Raw genomic sequence first — 18998 nt, 5'->3', positions numbered from 1 at the left:
GACTGGCACAAGTCGGGTCGGACGTCGCCACGGAGGCTCCCGATGGAATTTTGAGGCAAGGTCGGCGGCATTGGAATCCTAACTGACTGAGGATCGTGCCTGCAGTGGTTTCATGAAGATTAGACATGTCTATTTGCCTGAGAGATGCAAAGAAAACCGGTAAAAACTGGAAAAATCTGTAAAAGGAGAAAAGAGAGAAATGGCGGTGGTGCGCGGTTGAGCGGCTCTCGGCACGTGACCACCTCGTCACGGGGGAGAGTGAGGGTCATGAGGAACCCTTAGGAAATGATGGCACGACTTGCCATAGTCGTGAGGTGGTGGAAATGTCGAGGAAGCCCGGGAAAACCGTGAATATGTCCTCTGGACAGGGCGATTTTGGCAAGCTGGAAGCTTCAAATCACAAAACTAACATCGGAAATGGACTCAGGAGGTCGAATGCATGTGGGATATGAAGTTTGGTCAAGTTTGGATCGGGTTGGGTGGCGGTCGCCGGAAAACGGGATTGGTTTGGCCTTGTTTGGCCTGGTTTCTGGGCTGAGGGGCTGAGAGATTTTTCGAAAAATCGTCGAGCTGTGGATTTCTCGGTCGTAGGCGAGCTGGAGGTTTCCGGGTCTTCTTTGTCTGTGAGCTCCGGGATCTTTTTTGTCTGTGAGCTCCCCCCCCCATTCCCCCGGACGAGCTGCGGGTTTTTGTCCGAAAAGAAAAACCGAGAGAGAGAGAGAGAGAGAGAGAGAGAGAGAGTGCGTTTGCGTGTTCGAGGAGTCGCGTGCGCATAGGGGTTGGCGTGCGGCAGGCAGGCTCGGGCGCAACGGCAGCAGAGGTCCCGAGACCGGTCCGTCCCTGCCAGGAGGAAGAAGAAGAAGAAAAGAAAAGAAAAAGAAAAGAAGAAGAAGACAGGAAGAAGAAGAAACGATGAAGAAGAAGAACAGGAAAATGGGGGGAGGGGGGCCTGGTTAACGGTCAAAGTTGTCAGACTTTGACCGTTTGACCCTTTTTTTTTTTTTTGACGCGCGTATAAATTGAAAATTCCATCTTCTTGATCGGACGTCGAAAAAATAATTCGAGATTGCCATCGTGTTCAGAAAAATTCGCTGATCGATATTGTGCGATGAATTTATTTTCAATCTCGAATTTTGTCCCGAATTTTGAAAATTGACGTCGATGTACGCGAAATTCGAAAATGTCCCAAATAAAATTAGTGTTAAATTAGGCAAATTGCTATTTCCAAAAATGTCCTAAAAAGTCGTGAATACTCGAGTAATTAATCGGAAATATTTCCCTCACGAGTGGTAAAAACGGCGATTTTGCCCCTCTGGAGCCGGTGGACCAAAATTGGGTGCTGACAACTGCTAGCCTAGGCAAGACCACCGGAGGACCGATCCGTCCTCTCTTCGTCCTTTTTATTTATTTTATTTAAATTTTTTTATTAATTCTAGATTTTTTGTAATTGTTTTTTTATTTTTTAAAAATAACAATAGTAATTGTAAGATGCCCACTGGACCTATAAGTAATTGGATTCATCTCCAATTTAAAAGTTCGAGCTGACAGGTTGTAGTACTCAATCTCTTATAAAGTTATGGAATTCCCTCTTATATTTTCAATATAAGACTTAACTCATTCTTAACTCTCAACACCTACCCACAGGAGGTAACGCGTGGTTTTGCCGTTTCACCTAAATGTGTCACGTGTACTTGAACACCTACCCGCAAAAACTGACTACGAGCCGGGACTGGGCTTCCGTACTCGGGATTTAACCAGGAGGAGGACTTTTTCTTGCACCTAAGGTGAGAGGAGGGGGGTTAATTGATAATGAGGCCACAATTGGGCTGGACTAAGATGAGATGCAATTTGGCTGCTTCGAAACTAGACTTAGCGTGGTGTGAGCCCACATGAGCAGGCATAAGCATAACTCGCTCTGATACCATTACCCACTTAGACCTATACAGACTTGAGCCGATCTGTAATTCAAAAGCTTAAGTTGTTAAATTACTAGACCCAAACTTCATATAAGCTTGTGATTTTTTTCTTAATTTTTCCGTGAGAAAAGGTAACCCACTTTGATGTCACGTAAAATTCTCATATGGACCTATACGGACTTGAGTTCATTTGCAACCCAAAAACTTAAACTAATAGATTGTTAAGAGTTAAAAATGATTTAAGTCACACATCGAAAATATATGAGCTAATAGGTTACTGAACTCAAATCTCATATAACATACATCATCTTTAGTGCTCAAGCGATGGGGACTAACACGAAGCGCTCTTCTGGTTGCTCTCGAACATATTGAGCTTGGCGTGATCTTGGTGCGTATACGCGTGTGGGCACGCATATACGTAAACTGGACTCTAATATCATCTTGAATTTTCATTGGACTTATACAGGTTCGGACTCATTTTCACTTAAAAGCTCAAACTGATAAGTGATGATGCCCAAGTCTCATATAAATCAATAAATATACGTTCATCTTTTTCATGTCAATAATAATATTATGGGGGCATACACGGTGCTGCTGACTGCCCCGCCAGTATAAATACAATAAAAAAAGGGAGATGTCACGTCTTTTTACGAAATTATAGTGGATGTGTGTGAAATTTACATCGTATTATGTAAACGAGTGGAGAAAATACGGAATTAATGAAGTAAGACAATTTGTGACTTTGTGCAGTGACAAAAATAGTCGACTTGAAATCGGGAGATCGTGTTCGATCAGACTTTGGTGCCTAGAAAAGAAAATACAGTATTCACTAAAAAAAAAAAATACAGTCAACGAAACGACGACGCGGAGTCCAGGTCCCCTCTTACAAAGTCGTTTTCTATTTGTTTGCTTCCTGGAAAACTGTTTCTCGCTATCCTTCTCGTCCTCCTCCCTTCCCTCCTTCAGAGCGAAGGGACGCAAAGCGTCAAGCGATTGTGTAGATTCTTCTGCAAGTTCTGAATCACTCGATCGACGCTGCTCAGTTTCAGCTTGTTCCGGAGGGCCGATTCTCTCCGAAAGTCCTGATCTTTCATCGCCGACCCAGTAGCTTCTGTTGATCAATCGCCGCCCTCTGCCGCGGAAGGGTGCAAATTAGGGCAGAACCGCAGCGATGGCGTCCTCATCAGTGATTACGCCGGAGGATGTGTTAGAGTCCCTCATGAACGACGGCACGATGGACGCCCTCCGTTCGAAGATCATCAATCAGCTCAAAGCCAATGTAAGCTCCCTCGGAAAAACTTTGATTTGCCGAATGTTCAACGCTAGGGTTTATCTGATTATTCATTCTTTTTTTCATGATCCTCGGTGGTAGTTTGCTTGGAATCATGATTTTGATGTAGATACTGATTTGTGGTGACGTTGTAGGAGGAGCTGAAGAGCACCGCCATTGGAATGGCTGAAGAGAGCAAAGTCCTGAAGGCTCCGGGGGCTGAGAAGCAGAGCAAGAGGGAGTTATTTGACGCCCTGCGGCAGGAACTCGAGTAAGTCTCGAAGCTTTTGATGCAGCATTTCTCTGTGCTGGCCATTTATCATGGAATCAGATCACCTAGTTAATATATTCCCGACTTAACATCGCATTCCCGTTGCCTCATTATGATTCGCAAGAGTTAATAAGTGTATTTATTCCTGATTCCCGGCAATACTCTCAGCTAATATTCCCATAAGGGCCTTAACTGCTGAAGTAGAACATGAACACGCAAACTGAGTCGAGAGTATTATGATTGAATCGCGTGTTTAATCATAATGATGTGCTGCAGGGCCCCTGTGCTTGAGAAAGCCTCTAAATCGGTGTGGGACATAATTCTGGACAATGACGGGCTGGGGAAGGAAATAAATGAGACGGTTGAGAGGGTATTCTGTCGGTTAAGCGGAAGAGAGCCACCACTCCAGCCTTCTGATTTTGAAGGTCTTCAGGATAAGGCGATTGAGAATGACAAGGGCAAAGGGAAAGAAAAGGATAGAAGTAGGGATCATGGAAAAAAGGACATGCTCTTGGCACCTAAGAAGAGGAGCTATGTCGAGATGAGTTCTGATGGAGTAACTGAAGCAGTAAAGGAAGGATATCAGACATCGGTACCGGAAAGTTCTACGATCACCACTACATAGATCAAGGACATAGTCCAGGGAGCCAACAGTGGCATTTGGTTGGCTGAGGTCGGTATGTTGTGAATTTAGTCTGGGTTCTTGTTATTCATCTTTGATTGATGAGCAGACTGGTAGTAAACATGATGGGTACTCCCAAAAATACAGGATTTTGCCACCTGAACTAGGTTGATGCAAATGACTTAGGTGTGTTGCAATGTTCTTCAAGATGTTAGGTTTAATGGCTATTTTGAGACTTCCCATGGGGCTGATTTTTGATAGCCTTTTATCATGTTGTGCTGGTAACTGGGTTTTCATATGAACTTGCTTGCACTTGTTGCCCGAAATGTAAACCAGAGATCTCCTGTTTCCGGGTTTGCCCTAGTAGGATCAGTCTGTGAATAGCTTTTCCTGTCATCTCATTTTCCTACTCGATCTGGGTGTGTGTTTCCATGTTAAGGTGGAATACTCTCTTTGCAGTTTGATTCCCTAGAATCCCGGACTAGTTGCATTTGAAATGAGACAATGATTTTTCGGACTTTCATATGTTTGAATGTAATGCCACCATTATATGGAAGTCTTAGCCTCGTGCATGGGGATCATCCCCAAATACGATGATCTCACTTGCCCACAGTGCTGCCACCGCCAGTGCCGCTGCTAGTGCAAGTTGCTTCGAACTAACTTTTCCACGAAACAATGGGTCAAGGCAGGAAGGATCCCCACAAGTTGCTCCAATATGTTCAGTCATTGAAAAACCCCATAGCCTCAGCCTCTCCCGGCATAAAATAGCGGGAGACAACTTGCACGAAACAAAGATCAAATGCCAGAAAATCAGAAACCAGAACTCATTGGAAGACTCGTGCCAATAAATGTCGGCTTGAAAAATTTTCTTATTGCTTGATGTAAGTAATCAATTGTACATTAACTACAAACCAAGCAAATGGTTATGATCGATGGTCACTGCTGGCATTTTGTCCAGAGTGACCAGGTAAAGAACAATCACATTGTACAAAACTTGCCCTTGTCCCAGGATGTGTAGTTTTCTCTGCTAAAAACAGCCAGAATTCAATAAATCATATTGGTTTGGAAGCCCAAAAGGGAAAGAAAACCTAGTCTTCTCGCTTTGGGTCTTCACCAAGCGCGATATTAAATATCTGATTGTAATCGTCAACGAAGTGCACATCAAGGCCTTCCTTCACATTGGGAGCGAGCTCGTCGAAATCTCTCCTGTTAGCTGAAGGGAATATTATAGTTTTCACTTCGCTCCTCCTTGCAGCTATAGTTTTCTCTTTTACCTGACTCAATCAATCAGACAAAGCAAGGATTACAATCAGCACTTCAAGATGCAATATTATCATCGAAAAGCTTTGAAAATAATTGGAACACATGAAAAATGGGTCAATTCAAGCATCTTCTGGCTTAGCAAAATATTGATAAGAACTATACCGGAACTTGTTGAAAGTACAAGTCTCAATACATACCCCTCCAATTGGAAGAATTTTGCCCGTGAGTGTTAATTCACCTGTCATCGCAAGATCCTTCTTGACAGACCTCTTCATTGCCAGTGACAGCATTGAAGTAATCATAGTACAACCCGCACTGGGCCCGTCTTTTGGGGTGGCCCCAGCCGGAACATGGAGATGAAGTTTGGAATTGGCGAAGAATTGATTATCAGGTTCCTTCTCTAGCAATATGGTTCTAGCAACAGTGTGCGCGATCTGGGCACTCTCCTTCATAACATCCCCGAGCTGTCCAGTAACATGCAGGGCTCCCTTCCCTTCCCCTTGTTCAACCAGAATGGTCTCTATGTACAGAGTGGACCCACCCATAGCAGTCCAAGCAAGGCCCATCACCACCCCAACAGGTGTTTGCTCGTAAATTCGTTCTGCATGGAAGACGGGCTTGCCAACATAGTCTGCCAAGTTCGAGGTGTCCACTGTAATCTTCTCTAGTGTCTTAGTTGCTTCAGTTCCTTGTTTTTCCTCGAAGTCAGTCGGGTCCTGCCAAGAAACAATTACAGCGTCAAAATTTTCGATTTGGTGAGCTGTTTTTAAAACCTGGCTGATCAAGCTGGGCACTCAGATGCTTGTGATGTGCGGCTTATGAAACAACGATTAAGGTTGACAGACGTGGAGAAAGTTCCAGATTTTGCTGTCAATATAAACAAGAGTCGCAGCATTTTTACAAATTGATCAGTCTTGAACCTGCCTTCAATTCTGTAGATTGATCTGAGGGCTGCTGGACTTGTTCAACTTCCAGAGAGGCCACACTGGTTTCATCAACGCTGCTGCTGGTCTCAACTTTATCAGCTATGTTTTGGGAATCACCTTCACTTCTGCGTGGACTCGAGTCCTCGTCTGGTTCTACTTTGGCTTCTGTGAGCCCTACTCCCTCCCCTTCAGCATTTGCAGGGACTGTTTTTTGCTCACCTTGCCTTACAAGTTGAAGAGCAATCTGCACGGGAAGACATAAAATAAATCGTAGAATCAAGAAACTAATAATGGTAGCAACGGAATGCAATAAAACATTTGTAAAGCTTTCTGAAATTGTGGGAGCAAAATAAACAGACTTTTCAATTTGCAAGTTATTGAAAAACATAGGAGCTAAACAGACAGAACCTTCCGGTATATCTTTTCAATTTGCTTCTGAAGATTCCTGACCCCTGCTTCTCTGCAGTAGTTTTCTATCAGGGCAAGAAGAGCTGCATCGGTTACTTCAACCTGAAAGAAATATGAGGTTTACGTGTGAGCCTTCTTTTCTGGGTCAAGGTATACCAAATCAATGAAAAAGCTTTGGTTCTATGCGACCATTTCACTAGATAAAGGGAGGGAACACCATAGTATGATCTTCAACATTTTTCTGATACAGTAACCAAACCAGAAAAAATCTATTAATATTATTTTGAGAAAATGGCGGAAACACATAGTGGACCTGACCTGTTCAGGCTTGATGCCACAAGCTTCTTGCGTAGACTTCTCCAAATAATCTCGGGCGATATGAACCTTCTCATCAGTGATATACCCAGCAATGGCAATTACTTCCATCCTGTCCAAGAGAGGATTCGGTATCGTTTCCACCACATTTGCTGTACATACGAATAGCACCTGCAAAGATGCACAAATTTTGGAGGTGACAAATACGTAAGTTAAGGCAACAGAAGGCAAATCACTATTTCCGGATCTAGAAAACCACAGCGTGTCTGATGGTTATATGATTATCCTACCATTGAAAAAATCAAGCGATATCAAGAACTATGTTGAACACATCAACTTACCTTTGATAGGTCAATGGGAACATCAAGATAATGGTCAAGGAAGTTAGCGTTCTGCTCAGGGTCAAGAAGCTCCAATAGAGCACTGGCTGGATCACCAGCATGCCCTCTCCCTAGCTGCAGAAAAATGAAAACCGCTTGAGCCATTCAAGTAATACAAACATGAAGTACTCAGCAATATAGCAAATTGGAAATCATGCTATCTACCTTGTCAATCTCATCGATCAGCACAAGAGGATTGGCTGTTCCCACATTTTTGAGACACTGCACCATCTTTCCGGGCATGGCACCAATGTACGTTCTACGATGGCCCTAAAAGTTTTGGAAAATAATTCTCAAAGAATGTGAAAAATAACATCTTGCAGAAATATTTATGAACTATACTAACATAAACTATTAGAATCACCTTAATTTCTGCAACATCAGCTAATCCACCAACAGAAAAGCGGAAGAACTTCCGGTTCAGGGCACGTGCAATTGACCGACCTATGCTAGTTTTCCCCACTCCAGGTGGGCCAGAAAGACAAATGATTTTACCTGAACAAGAGTATGTGCAATAATTTAGTGGAGCACTATGCAGATATTTAAATCTTTGAAGACTGAAAAGGCAAATAAAGCCAAACACAATCATCACAAGAAAGATATCATACAAAGAGACCTTATCAATCCTCCCAGGGTAAAATTTCTTTTGAAGGCGTATTTTAATAATATTCACTTAAAACAGAACTCAAAGAAACAAAATTGACCAACAGAAACACGATAGGCGAGATAATACATCTTGACTGGCAAGTGGCACGAGCAATTCAATGGAGACCAGAATGGATGCAGAAGCACATCACATGATAATACATAAGATGGCAGTGGAGAGAAAATTTGCAGTGGGAATATCTTCTGGAATATAACTATATAGAGAGAATTCTTGTCAATGACCAACCTTGTGAGGTTCCTCTTAGTTTACCAACAGCAATAAATTCCAAAATTCGTTCTTTGACATCACTCAATCCATAGTGGTCCTCATCAAGTATCGTTTGTGCCCGAAGCACATCAAAGTTCTCATCACTGAAATCGGATTAGATAGAAGAAGAGATTATGCAACGCACACGGAAATCATTAATACACAACAGCGAATACAAAATGTGGAATCGGAAAGAAGATTATCTTAACCAAAAATGTGGAAGCAGTAACGAACCTATAGTTTCCCCAAGGAAGCGCAGTCAACCAATCCAAATAGTTTCGAGTCACATTAAATTCACTTGAACTGGCCTCTAGCAGCTGCAGTTTTGTAAGTTCTTCTTCAATAACTTGCATAACATGAGCAGGAATCTTCTCCTTGTTTGATTCAATTCTTTCCCGAAATTTAGCTGCAGCAAGGAAACAAAAAGATATATGTCATGAAACATATGCTTTGAGTTGCCCATTTATGTTAGTTTATGGACTCAAATAAAGCCAGTAGGACAAAAATGTCAAGCAAAAGCCTTCCATATAAATATAATAAACACAAATTAGTATACATATATTTTCCTAGCATATCTAGCTATATCCATTTTGTTACTAAGACAAATCCCACTGTGCACAGAATTTGGGTAAGTGAATTTTAGCATGGAAACTTATCATAGAAAATAAGATCACAATGTTACAAAACAAGTAAGAACTGTAAGAAAGGAGCACATTCATAAGAAACTAAGAAACATTCTCCAAGGACTTGAACTGCTATTTCCATAACTATAAACAATTCTTACATTAAGAGCATAAGAATTTCCACGTTATAGAAATAGCAAGCAAACTAATCAAATATCAATTAATTGGGAGAATGCCAATCAAATTGTCAATGTATTAAATACGTACGTTCAAGAAGTTCCTCAGACAAAGTTCAACTATGCATATTTTAGAACCATAGCATGACTTTCAGAACCGATGATTCAACACCAAAATTTTCAGTATCAATGAAACTAACTAGATAATCTGTTGGATTGTAGACCATAACTCTTAAAGATAATGCAGAACAAACTAACCAGAAAGAGCTGTTTTGTCATCTGTCTCCACTCCAAGTTCCTGCATGCATGTCATATTAGCAGTCAATTAACAAAGTTTACACTAAGATCTGAAAGACAGGTCCACTGTATCAAGCATATGATTCATGCACATAATAATGATACTTATTTGAAAGTTATGAAAAGTTGATGGTCAAGATGGCACCACCTTTTTTATGGCTTTAAGCTGCTCATTTAACAAGTATCGCCGTTGCTCACCACTTATCTTTTCTTCGATTGCTTTTGCAATTGACTCCTATAGGAATGAATACAAAAGGACAAGCTTAAGGCAAGCAATAATTACTGCACTGACAAATATTTGTCACAGAGATAGGGTATACCTGAATTCTACTTATTTGACTCCTATAGGAATGAATACAAAAGGACAAGCTTAAGGCAAGCAATAATTACTGTCCAGACAAATATTTGTCACAGAGAGAGGGGGATACCTGAATTCTACTTATTTCCATTTCTTTCTTCACGAGTTCCAGGGTAAGTTTCAAGCGTTTATATACCTGAGACAGAAAAGAGTTTCAAGATTAAAAATACAGCACAATGAGGTAGGAGTGTGAAAACAAGCATGGCTCACATTATATGAGTTCCTTCATGATAATTTGCCTTTTTGAGCTAATAGCTCCTTTCCACGTCTAATTACATCAAATTAGAAATCAATCAATTGAAAAAAAAAATGAATAACAACACATACATCAAGCTCCTCAAGTACTGCCTGGCACTGCAGTTTGTTCGCACCAGATATTGCTGCTCCAAAGTCAGCTAACCTTGCATAATTGAAGTCACCTATATGCTGAGATATTTAAAGAAACAGTCAATATCGGTCCAATTTAATAATGTAATGCCAGCTGACCCCATTTGTAAGGTGAAAATCTTCACCTTGAGACCTGAAATATCAGGCAGAAAAGGAGGAACCAACTTCCTCAACAACGAATAGGAACAAAGAAAAGAAAGTACCTGGGTGTATGTTTGCACATGATCTCTCCATAAGGAACTCGTTTTGAGAACATCTCTTAGAGTTGATATAACCTCAAAGGACGTTGCCTTTATCGTATCATCATCCTTATCATATGGCAATTCCTACAATAAAAAAAAATAAAACAAGGAGGAGACAACTGCTGTCATGTCAATTATCATCCCTTTCTATTTCAAGTTACTGGGTAATATCCCCCATGCATTTGTTAATGGCAAATAGAGGAAAAAAGCCAATTGAACCCAAGATCCGAGCTTAGGTTGACACGATTAGCAATATCAATGTCTCTTCTTGAAAGATTAATCAGGCAGAAAACCAACAGATAGAGTACCTTGAGGTGATCTACTTTGACAGTGAGGGGATCCTCGCTCGCCTACAAATAAGTTATAATCAGTCAGTTCAGCCAGGATCATGGCAACAAAATTGTAAATAGAAAGATGCAAAGAGAAAGTATCTACTGAAAGGCACTCACCATCTCCGTAATTCGAAGTCGTCTATGCCCAACAAGAACTACCTGATCTCCTTGGATGCTTGATATCTGACCGCCGCAGAAAAATCATATCATGAATTCAAATATCATGGTTCCAGCTCTATCATATAAAATGAAACCAAAGTGACAAAAATAGCAAACATAGCAATACAAATTACCTGTGCAAGTGTACCAACTTCATGAAGACGATCAAATAGTTCCTTCCCTTTAACATCATGTATGCTTTTGTCTGATTCTGATCCAGCACCCACACTAGGATCGGCCCCTGGGTCATCTTTTAGGAGGAAAGCACCAGCATATGGGGCTTGCCGTTTTCTGCTTTCCTGTAAAGCTGCCAATAGTTTGGGATCCTGCATGGAAGAAATGAATTTGTTCACTAAAATATACTCAATGTGAAATCTTTCCATAGACCCAAATAGCATAATCCACAGATAACAAGCTGTAGACACCTTAAGGGAGATGACTTCTTGCGCTAACACACATATCTAATATCTCGCAGCAAGGAAAGATGGCAATAAGAAAACTCATATAAATTCAGAATCGGCCTCACCTTCACGTATATTGGCATGTAAAACCCTGGAAATAGTGGTCTGTGAGGCAATGGCAGTGCCAGCACCTGCCAAGTGACATGACAACATATCTCAACATAAGTTATTCAGATCAAGAAAGTGACAAACAAATAAGAAATCAAAGGTTCTCTTCCAAGCATTGAAAATTCGATGGCATTGCCAGTTCCAACTGAATTACTTCTTCAAATCTCACATTTTGTCGTCACCCCAATTCTAGCCCAAGCGACTCGTCAAAAGGTTGCATTTTGACAGCAACAAGGATTTGGGCACTCGAAAAATTGCTCAAAAGTTTCAATTTTCTCCCATTTTCCTCACTTCAAGCAACCAAAACCAGACAAAAACTAAAAAAAATCCCCATTTAAAACCCACCGTCAGGTAATCTTCGGGCCTGGGGTATGTCGGAACGATTGCAGAAGACGCCTTCTCGCTCGCGTCGGACTCGGCTTCTGCCACCTTGCCTTCTGCCACTGCCGCCGGATCACCCCCATCGCCACTGGAGTCTGAACAGAAGAACGCTCTCTGGCATGAACTCGGACTGCTCCGGCTCAGCCCTCGGAGCGAATTCAAGGCCCCGAGCAGGAGGCTGTTCGCCGGCCGGAGGCAGCTCAGGGAGGGGGACTGGGTCAGGGCGTGCTGAGCTCGGCTCCGCAGGCACGCCGAGGAGGACAGAAGCTTCAACATTGGCGAGGATCTGGGTGGTAGGATGACCGTAGAAACTGAGCTTTGGGGGATTCCAAGCCCTAATTTTGGCGGTGAAGGGGCGCCATTGAAGCAATTCGGTTGCAGAATCGGAGGGGAGAGGAGGGTTTTTGGCGCTGCAGCAAAGCCCTGCATAAACCCTTGTTGGCTCTGCTTCAGATTTCGGATGACGAAAATGCCCCTCTCTTTGGGCTTCAGCTTGATTAATTAGTTTTATCGGTGTAATTTAATAAGATATTTTTAAATTAAGTATATAAATATAAGATATATACATCTAAGAAATTTCCTAAATTTTTACCCCCAAAAAATTCTTCCTATAATTATTGGATTAGGTCTCGCATTGACAATTTCTTTTTATTAAAAGAATTAGAGAGAACAAAAAAAAAGTGTTGATTGACCGTTAAATAACCCCTTTCCAACAAAAAAATAAGAGTGATAAGTAATATCGTAAGAAAGAGAGTACAAGTTCAAGTCTCGAGAAACACACTTGTTGGGAATGAGAATAGCCTTTAATATTCGATCTTTCGAAATTACGAGAGTAATGTTTTTCATAATTTTTATTAATAAAAAAAAATTAGAGAGGAAAATGATATAATACAATCGCGAACATCATTACCTAGAAACTAGCCATCCAGAAATTCTAAATTCATTTATTAGTTATTAGATACTTATTTAAAAAATAAGATCAATTATAATATATTTCATTGTAATAGATTTATAAATATTCTTTATAATAATCGCTTTGATAGAGACTCGTAGAATATCATCAATGCTTTGGCATCTACTCTACATGATTCGAGCTGGAATATGAAGTTGAATCCAATGTTCATCCTCTAAAGAGGTGATTTTCCACCCCGTGATCAATTTTTGATGAATCACCACGTGATCAATTGACAATAACATTATTCATTTCCTCCGCCACCGACATGTTTTATCTATTCACTTTAAACTAAAAGAACTTCGATAGGGCAAGATTAATAAGTTGTACAATGGCATTACCGCGTAAGTCATGAAATCATGAGTCCATAATAATAGACACATAAAAAAGTTCACATGCTCCTCCATGAGGCATGCAATTGTTATAGATGATAATCCCATTTATTAATACAACTATCGATTTCTTATTTCAGTTAATAATCAATTAGGTACATACTTCTCAATTTTCATCGAAAGAAAGCTTTAATAAATCGAATGGACATACTGTTCTATATCGACCTGTAATTAATTGTTCCCGTGCATCTTTCCATCAATGTATTGGACCTGCTGTTCATGAATTTACTTAGATTTGCACACACCTTGTGGTAGAGCCTAGTCTTGCCATCCGAAAAGAAGAGGGCAATGACGTAATTTGATGTCGAACACTACTTTGTTTTTACTATTTTCGGAAAATACAATGAATACCGCTTTGAACAAACTCACTTCTCCTCTCTTTTCACGGAAGCACAGAATCGAAGGCTGTAGACCATACTGACGACAATTGCAGCTGTCTAGGGACTTCTAATACTATATGTTAATAACATTATCTATCTATCTATTTATTATTTAAATTAGGCCATAACTCGTGGGTTGAATGATAATGCACGGATAAATTTTTATTATTCCGGTTACATAAATATTTAATTAATTTAAATAGCAGGCAATATTCGAATAGTTATAATTCCTAAAGGCCATAATATCCGATATTAACATATATTACCAGAGAATATATATAAGAATATTGTATATACATCAGAATATGGAAAGACCTCCCTCTATATGTATAATACTTTTGGTGAAAATTGATAATATAACTGACACCAAATACTTTATCATACTATATTTACAAATTATCGAAATATTCTATGTACAATTGTCCTGGGTACAATAATAGACTGCGTCCACAATTATAAATTATGAAACAACTATTCATTAAATAGATTATATTTAAGGCTAGGTTCTACAGCCACGTGTTACTGCTGGTCAAAATGAGCCATTTGACTATTAATTAGGATTACAATTTTAACTTTATTATTTAGATCCAAGAATATATTAATATTGTTTGTAAATTTTACACAATTAATAGATTTGAACTCTAGAATATGATTCAGGAGATCTATCGACTATGTCTAATGGTCTAATATTAAATTAGTATATATTAAAAGTATATTTAATAAATTATATATTATGAAAAAAAAATCTTTTGAAACAAATCAGATTATAAATCAATCTTAAGCTATTTTTCGTTTCCATCAATTAAAGGATATACTAATTGAAGGAGGATTAATATGAAAAAGATGAATTCAAGGAGTTTCTTTCACCCAAAAAGAAAATCAAAGAAGTTTTGCATTTTCTAAGATATAGAATAGCAAAATATCTATATTTATGTGTATATAAACAAAATTTGGGTATTCCCAATTGTATATGTGAATGAGAAAATTCTATGATGCTACATTAGAATTATTTAATTAGTAACAATATTTGATGATAAAGGGAGGAGGATGGTGATTTTTTGAGATGATAAACATCTTACATTCTCTCTTCGGAAGGAAAATAGAAGGCTTGATTTTAATAAGGAGAGAGGTTAAAAAAAAGAAAAAGGAATAGGAGTTGAACATTTTTGCAAAAGAAAATAAAAACGAAGAACGAAAAGCAGGAGGAGAGGAAAGAAATGCTCTAATCCGGGCCCTGAAGAATTGGGAGGTGGAGCATTCCATTGCACCATCATCAACAGATACCCCTAATTTACTGTCTAAATTTCTCAAATAGGACAACACACGTGCTATTTCAATTTCACTACTATAAAGAGATGAAAAGAGTAACCGATAAGCTGTTAGTTGAAGTGTTAAGTAATCTCAATCCTTAAGAAGGAGAGTACGAGTTCGAGTCTCAAGATACGTATTTGTTAAGAGGGGGAGTAACTTTTAATGCTCCATATCGGAAATTACCAGAGCAATATCTTCCACAATTTTCTCTACTAAAAAGAGATGAAAAGAGTAAATCTAGAATTCATGTTAATTTATTTAATGTTTATGATTTCCTCAATAAGAGTTCATCCTTTTAATTAAAACTAAAAACTAGGTTAATTATTTATTTACTTTCGTTTCATAATATATAGCATAGATATGTTAGGGATTTCGTTTCTCACTTAATTTCTTGAAATATAAATGCGCATATTCATAATTTATAATTTTATAATGCAACATTTGGTAGGCACTAATGAAAAAGAATTATTTTAACCATGCAAGTGACAAAAAGAACCATACTAACGAGCAAATTATTATTATGCATCAGGAATCCATCCTCTAAATAAAGCACTTCTAACATTTATAGGATCTTATTATTTTGATCCAAACTAGTTTGAGAAAACTGTCTTAGTTATGTACCCTAGCAGAAGGGGGAGGATAGGGAGGTCAGTTCTTTGTGCACGTCGGTTTGTCCTTGAAGCACCCAATGGAAAGGTCTCACTACCTTCACGTTACTTCTTGTTGGGGGCTCTACCAATGTGCTTTGAGCTGATAGTCAGTATACCGTGATGCAGCGGCTATTAAAATTAAAAATTTATATTCAATGAAAATCTCTATATTAAAATTACAAAAACAAATATATATATGTTATTTTAATTTGTCGCTCTCTCTCTTTTACTCCCCTTCGAATCCTAGAATTTTGCTTTTTTAATCAATTATTTCTTAAGAAAAAGTACAAAAAAAAAGAGGAGAAATTGAAAAAAGACAATGGAAAATGCGGGGCCAAGTCAGGAACAGATTAATGTTTTTGTGTTCTTTTTTTTTTTCTTTTCAATCCGACCAATGAAAGGTTAGACGATTTATTTTTCCGTTGTGAATCATGATATGTGGAAGTTCAATTGGATCCCGACTAATTCAGGCAAATCGAGTCGGTCTACCAAGGGGTAAATGCCTTCCAGCATAAATTTTCTGCATTTATAATGAGTCGAATTCGAGACCATGCTTAAGCAAAACATGTATTGAATCGTTTAAATTAACGTAAAGGTTAGACTATACCAAAGATTCATTAAATGAGAGAGAAATAAGAATCTTTAAACCTTCACTAACATTGGATGACAGCAAAGAGAACAATTGCAACGACAACACATGATGACTTGGACATTTGTGCTGCCACATCGTACCTGTAAGACTTAAAAGTGCAAAAAAAAAAAAGAACAAAAAAAGAAAGAAAATAAAATTGTAGAGGTGAGGATGATGAAAATATCATCTCCTTCCTCTTTAATCCCATTGAACATGCATCCTAGAATTGACGATAGATCTATCGGAAAAGTTAATCTGCAGCTCCATATTATAATAATAATAATACAGATAATAAAATTTTCAAAACAAACTTATAAATACAAAGCGATTCCTAGATGGTCAATGATGCAAATCCATACATAAACCGATTAAAAAGCATCAGGAAATGTATGGGAAACTCACCTAGAAGTGCCTGATCAGATATGCTTCCTTAGTATGTGGTCTCCTACAAATCACAGACTACGTTGCGTGTGTGTGTATATATATATATATATAATTCGTTAATGTCTCAATATCATTACAAAATCTCTATGTAAACCCCATTTTATATGTAGTCGAACTAATTCAGCTTTGGCAGTCCCATACTCGCATCATCATTTACGGCAATAAAATCAGTAGTCTAGAGAAATTATGGACCAAAAAAAAAACCACGATAATACTATTCACTTGCAGTCAAACAGATTTCTTGCCATCTATTATCCAGTGCAATAAAAATACTTGCCCATTATTAGATTTGGGTTACAGCGTGAATAAAGATCACATAATTGACTACATATGCGTGTCACGGGGTGACGATTTGGATTGTGGAAGGCGCGAGTCATTCTTATCGGCCCTGTCATGAGAAGCCATCACATAAATTGCGAGTGCATCTATGAATACAGCTGCCACTCGCTCGCTACTAAGGACGGGCCTATTTTAATCATATCTAATATCATGCAAAAGGATATCGCAAATTAATAATGGGAGTTTCTATTTTATTGATAGGAAACTATATAAAAATTTCCTTAATCTAAATGATAATGATGTGGCAATGTGAGGAGTTCCATTTAAAATGTTTAAAAAATCATATCCCTCCCTATTTCGCCAAAATAAATGTCCAAACTTGAGTTAAATAATCACATTCCTCGCCACCCTCCTAATTCCTCTCAATCCCCTATCCAAACATAGCCTTAGACTAAGTGGTTAAAATGTGAAAGGTCATTTTAGTTTGAGGATTTCAAATTCCTTATGGGACAACCGCCAGCGACACCAATAAAGACGACCGGGTAATCATCCTTACATTAGCTATTGTTTTTAAATATTGTACTATGGATCATTGCACGACCATTCATTAAGATTTGATGATCGTCGAATCAATACTTGATGGTGTGGGCTCCAAATTAATACAACGGCTATCAAAGGCTTATGAACCATCAATACATTTGAACGGTGGAAATTCCCAAATGACTTTTCTACATTTTTAGAAAAATAAATTAAACCCAGCCTCTCCCTCCATACATCGATTCAACCTATTCATATATAGCGTCCTCGTTTCTCTGTGCACCATCAAAATTTTGCATTTTTCGGAGAAATTAGAAAAGGTTAGAAAAAGGAAGAAATTCCAAGCACTATCTGCTTGTCTTTTTTTTTTTTTGTTTAATTACTACTATTCCCGTTTGATCCATATCCCTTCTTCTTCTTCTATTCCCGTTTGATCCATGTCCATTGCTTTGTTTTTCATGGTCAATTGCCAACGAGATAAGGCCCTGAGAGTGCTCACGAAGAAAATTCCAGGAATCATGGACTGCCAAAAATTCTTGGTGATAATATTAGTGATGGCACTATTGGCTCCTTCAACGATGATTTCGGGTTGTGCGGCGACAAAGAAGTGGAGCTTCGATTTGTGCTTGAAGGAGTGCATGCCCATATGCATACAGATCCGCAACGCAAAGATGGAGGCCTGCAACAAGGGCTGCAACCTCGGGTGTCAGCAGTTGGAGGGGAAAGGTGGGAACCTCGGGGTCTATATGGAATGATTTGTTAACTAACGAATATCGATCTTCCATCGAGAAGGTTGCCTGCTTAATTAATTAGTTGCGCTTAGAATAGCTTTGCACTCGAGGAACACTGTGTGAATCGTGATAAAGCGTTAGGATGTTGTTGTTGCCCCATGATACCGTCCTCTCAAAGATTCGTATCAGGTTGAAACTTTTCCAGTAGGAAGATAGGGCCGAGGCCTATAGCAAATAAAACCTTTGCCCTCGAGTTATCGCGAACTACTATCATGAAGGATCACGAAATATATGTTCCAAATTCAGCACTTCTTAAAAGAGCTCTCGACAAAAGAAAGAATTGTACCTAGAGAAATTAAAACAGATTGCCTTGGAGCATATAAACCATTTTATGTGTCTATCATTTATTCAAGATTTCATAACTCAGGACGTAATTTCGTTGTGCAACTTATGAATCCTGTCTTGTTGAAAGTATGATTTATTTTGCGTAGTGTGAATTGCGAATATATCCTGTCTCGTGTATGTTTTGCAATACCATCTGTGAACATTCGACCTGCATGAAAAGTTTTTAATGTTAGTTAAGTTTGTAGTTCTCCACCAGCTTAATTCGTACAGTTTTTTTTTTTTAATCATGATATCCGAAAGTCTAATTGAGTCTCAATTAGTCAATTGAGCCGAATTGATCTATTAAGGGGTAAAACTATCAGAGTCTGAATTTTCTTCATCCACACTAAAGGTTAAAGTTATGTACTGGATCGTACACACTTTTAGAGTACCTTTAACGTAATGATAAATAGTCAATTTGGTAAGAACTCATTGTCAATCTCTTTCAGAGCTCTAATTTTGCAATTTTATCCACAGAACAAAATTTTTAATGTTAGAT

At 38.8% G+C, this 18998-nt stretch overlaps 2 protein-coding genes across 3 annotated transcripts; one reads left to right on the top strand and one right to left on the bottom strand.

The window, feature by feature from the left end:
- Nucleotides 1–2827: 2827 nt before the first annotated feature.
- Nucleotides 2828–4596, top strand: LOC116213804. Its single transcript, XM_031548881.1, has 3 exons — nucleotides 2828–3195; nucleotides 3342–3457; nucleotides 3734–4596. Exons 1-3 carry the CDS (start codon nucleotides 3088–3090, stop codon nucleotides 4080–4082), a joined length of 573 nt encoding a protein of 190 aa, XP_031404741.1. The 5' UTR covers nucleotides 2828–3087; the 3' UTR covers nucleotides 4083–4596.
- Nucleotides 4597–4918: 322 nt separating this feature from the next.
- On the bottom strand, nucleotides 4919–12283 carry LOC116213803 (lon protease homolog 1, mitochondrial-like). 2 transcript variants are annotated; one of them, XM_031548880.1, is made up of 21 exons: nucleotides 11773–12283; nucleotides 11385–11450; nucleotides 10993–11184; nucleotides 10817–10882; nucleotides 10676–10717; nucleotides 10329–10451; nucleotides 10066–10164; nucleotides 9824–9874; nucleotides 9701–9715; nucleotides 9529–9615; nucleotides 9342–9381; nucleotides 8519–8690; nucleotides 8264–8388; nucleotides 7736–7866; nucleotides 7537–7641; nucleotides 7333–7446; nucleotides 6995–7162; nucleotides 6677–6778; nucleotides 6267–6512; nucleotides 5540–6058; nucleotides 4919–5353 (listed from the first exon to the last, which is right to left on the bottom strand). In XM_031548880.1, exons 1-21 carry the CDS (start codon nucleotides 12235–12237, stop codon nucleotides 5168–5170), a joined length of 3114 nt encoding a protein of 1037 aa, XP_031404740.1. In that variant the 5' UTR covers nucleotides 12238–12283; the 3' UTR covers nucleotides 4919–5167. The 2 variants fall into 2 exon arrangements, with proteins under 2 accessions (XP_031404740.1, XP_031404739.1); XM_031548879.1 differs by lacking the exon at nucleotides 9701–9715 and having other exon boundaries at nucleotides 9809–9874.
- Nucleotides 12284–18998: the final 6715 nt, after the last annotated feature.

The sequence above is a fragment of the Punica granatum genome, chromosome 7, assembly GCF_007655135.1.
Source record: "Punica granatum isolate Tunisia-2019 chromosome 7, ASM765513v2, whole genome shotgun sequence".
In the NCBI taxonomy this organism is placed as follows: Eukaryota; Viridiplantae; Streptophyta; class Magnoliopsida; order Myrtales; family Lythraceae; genus Punica; species Punica granatum.
Note: the sequence above shows the minus strand (reverse complement) of the source record. Positions and strands in the feature narration are given on the sequence as shown.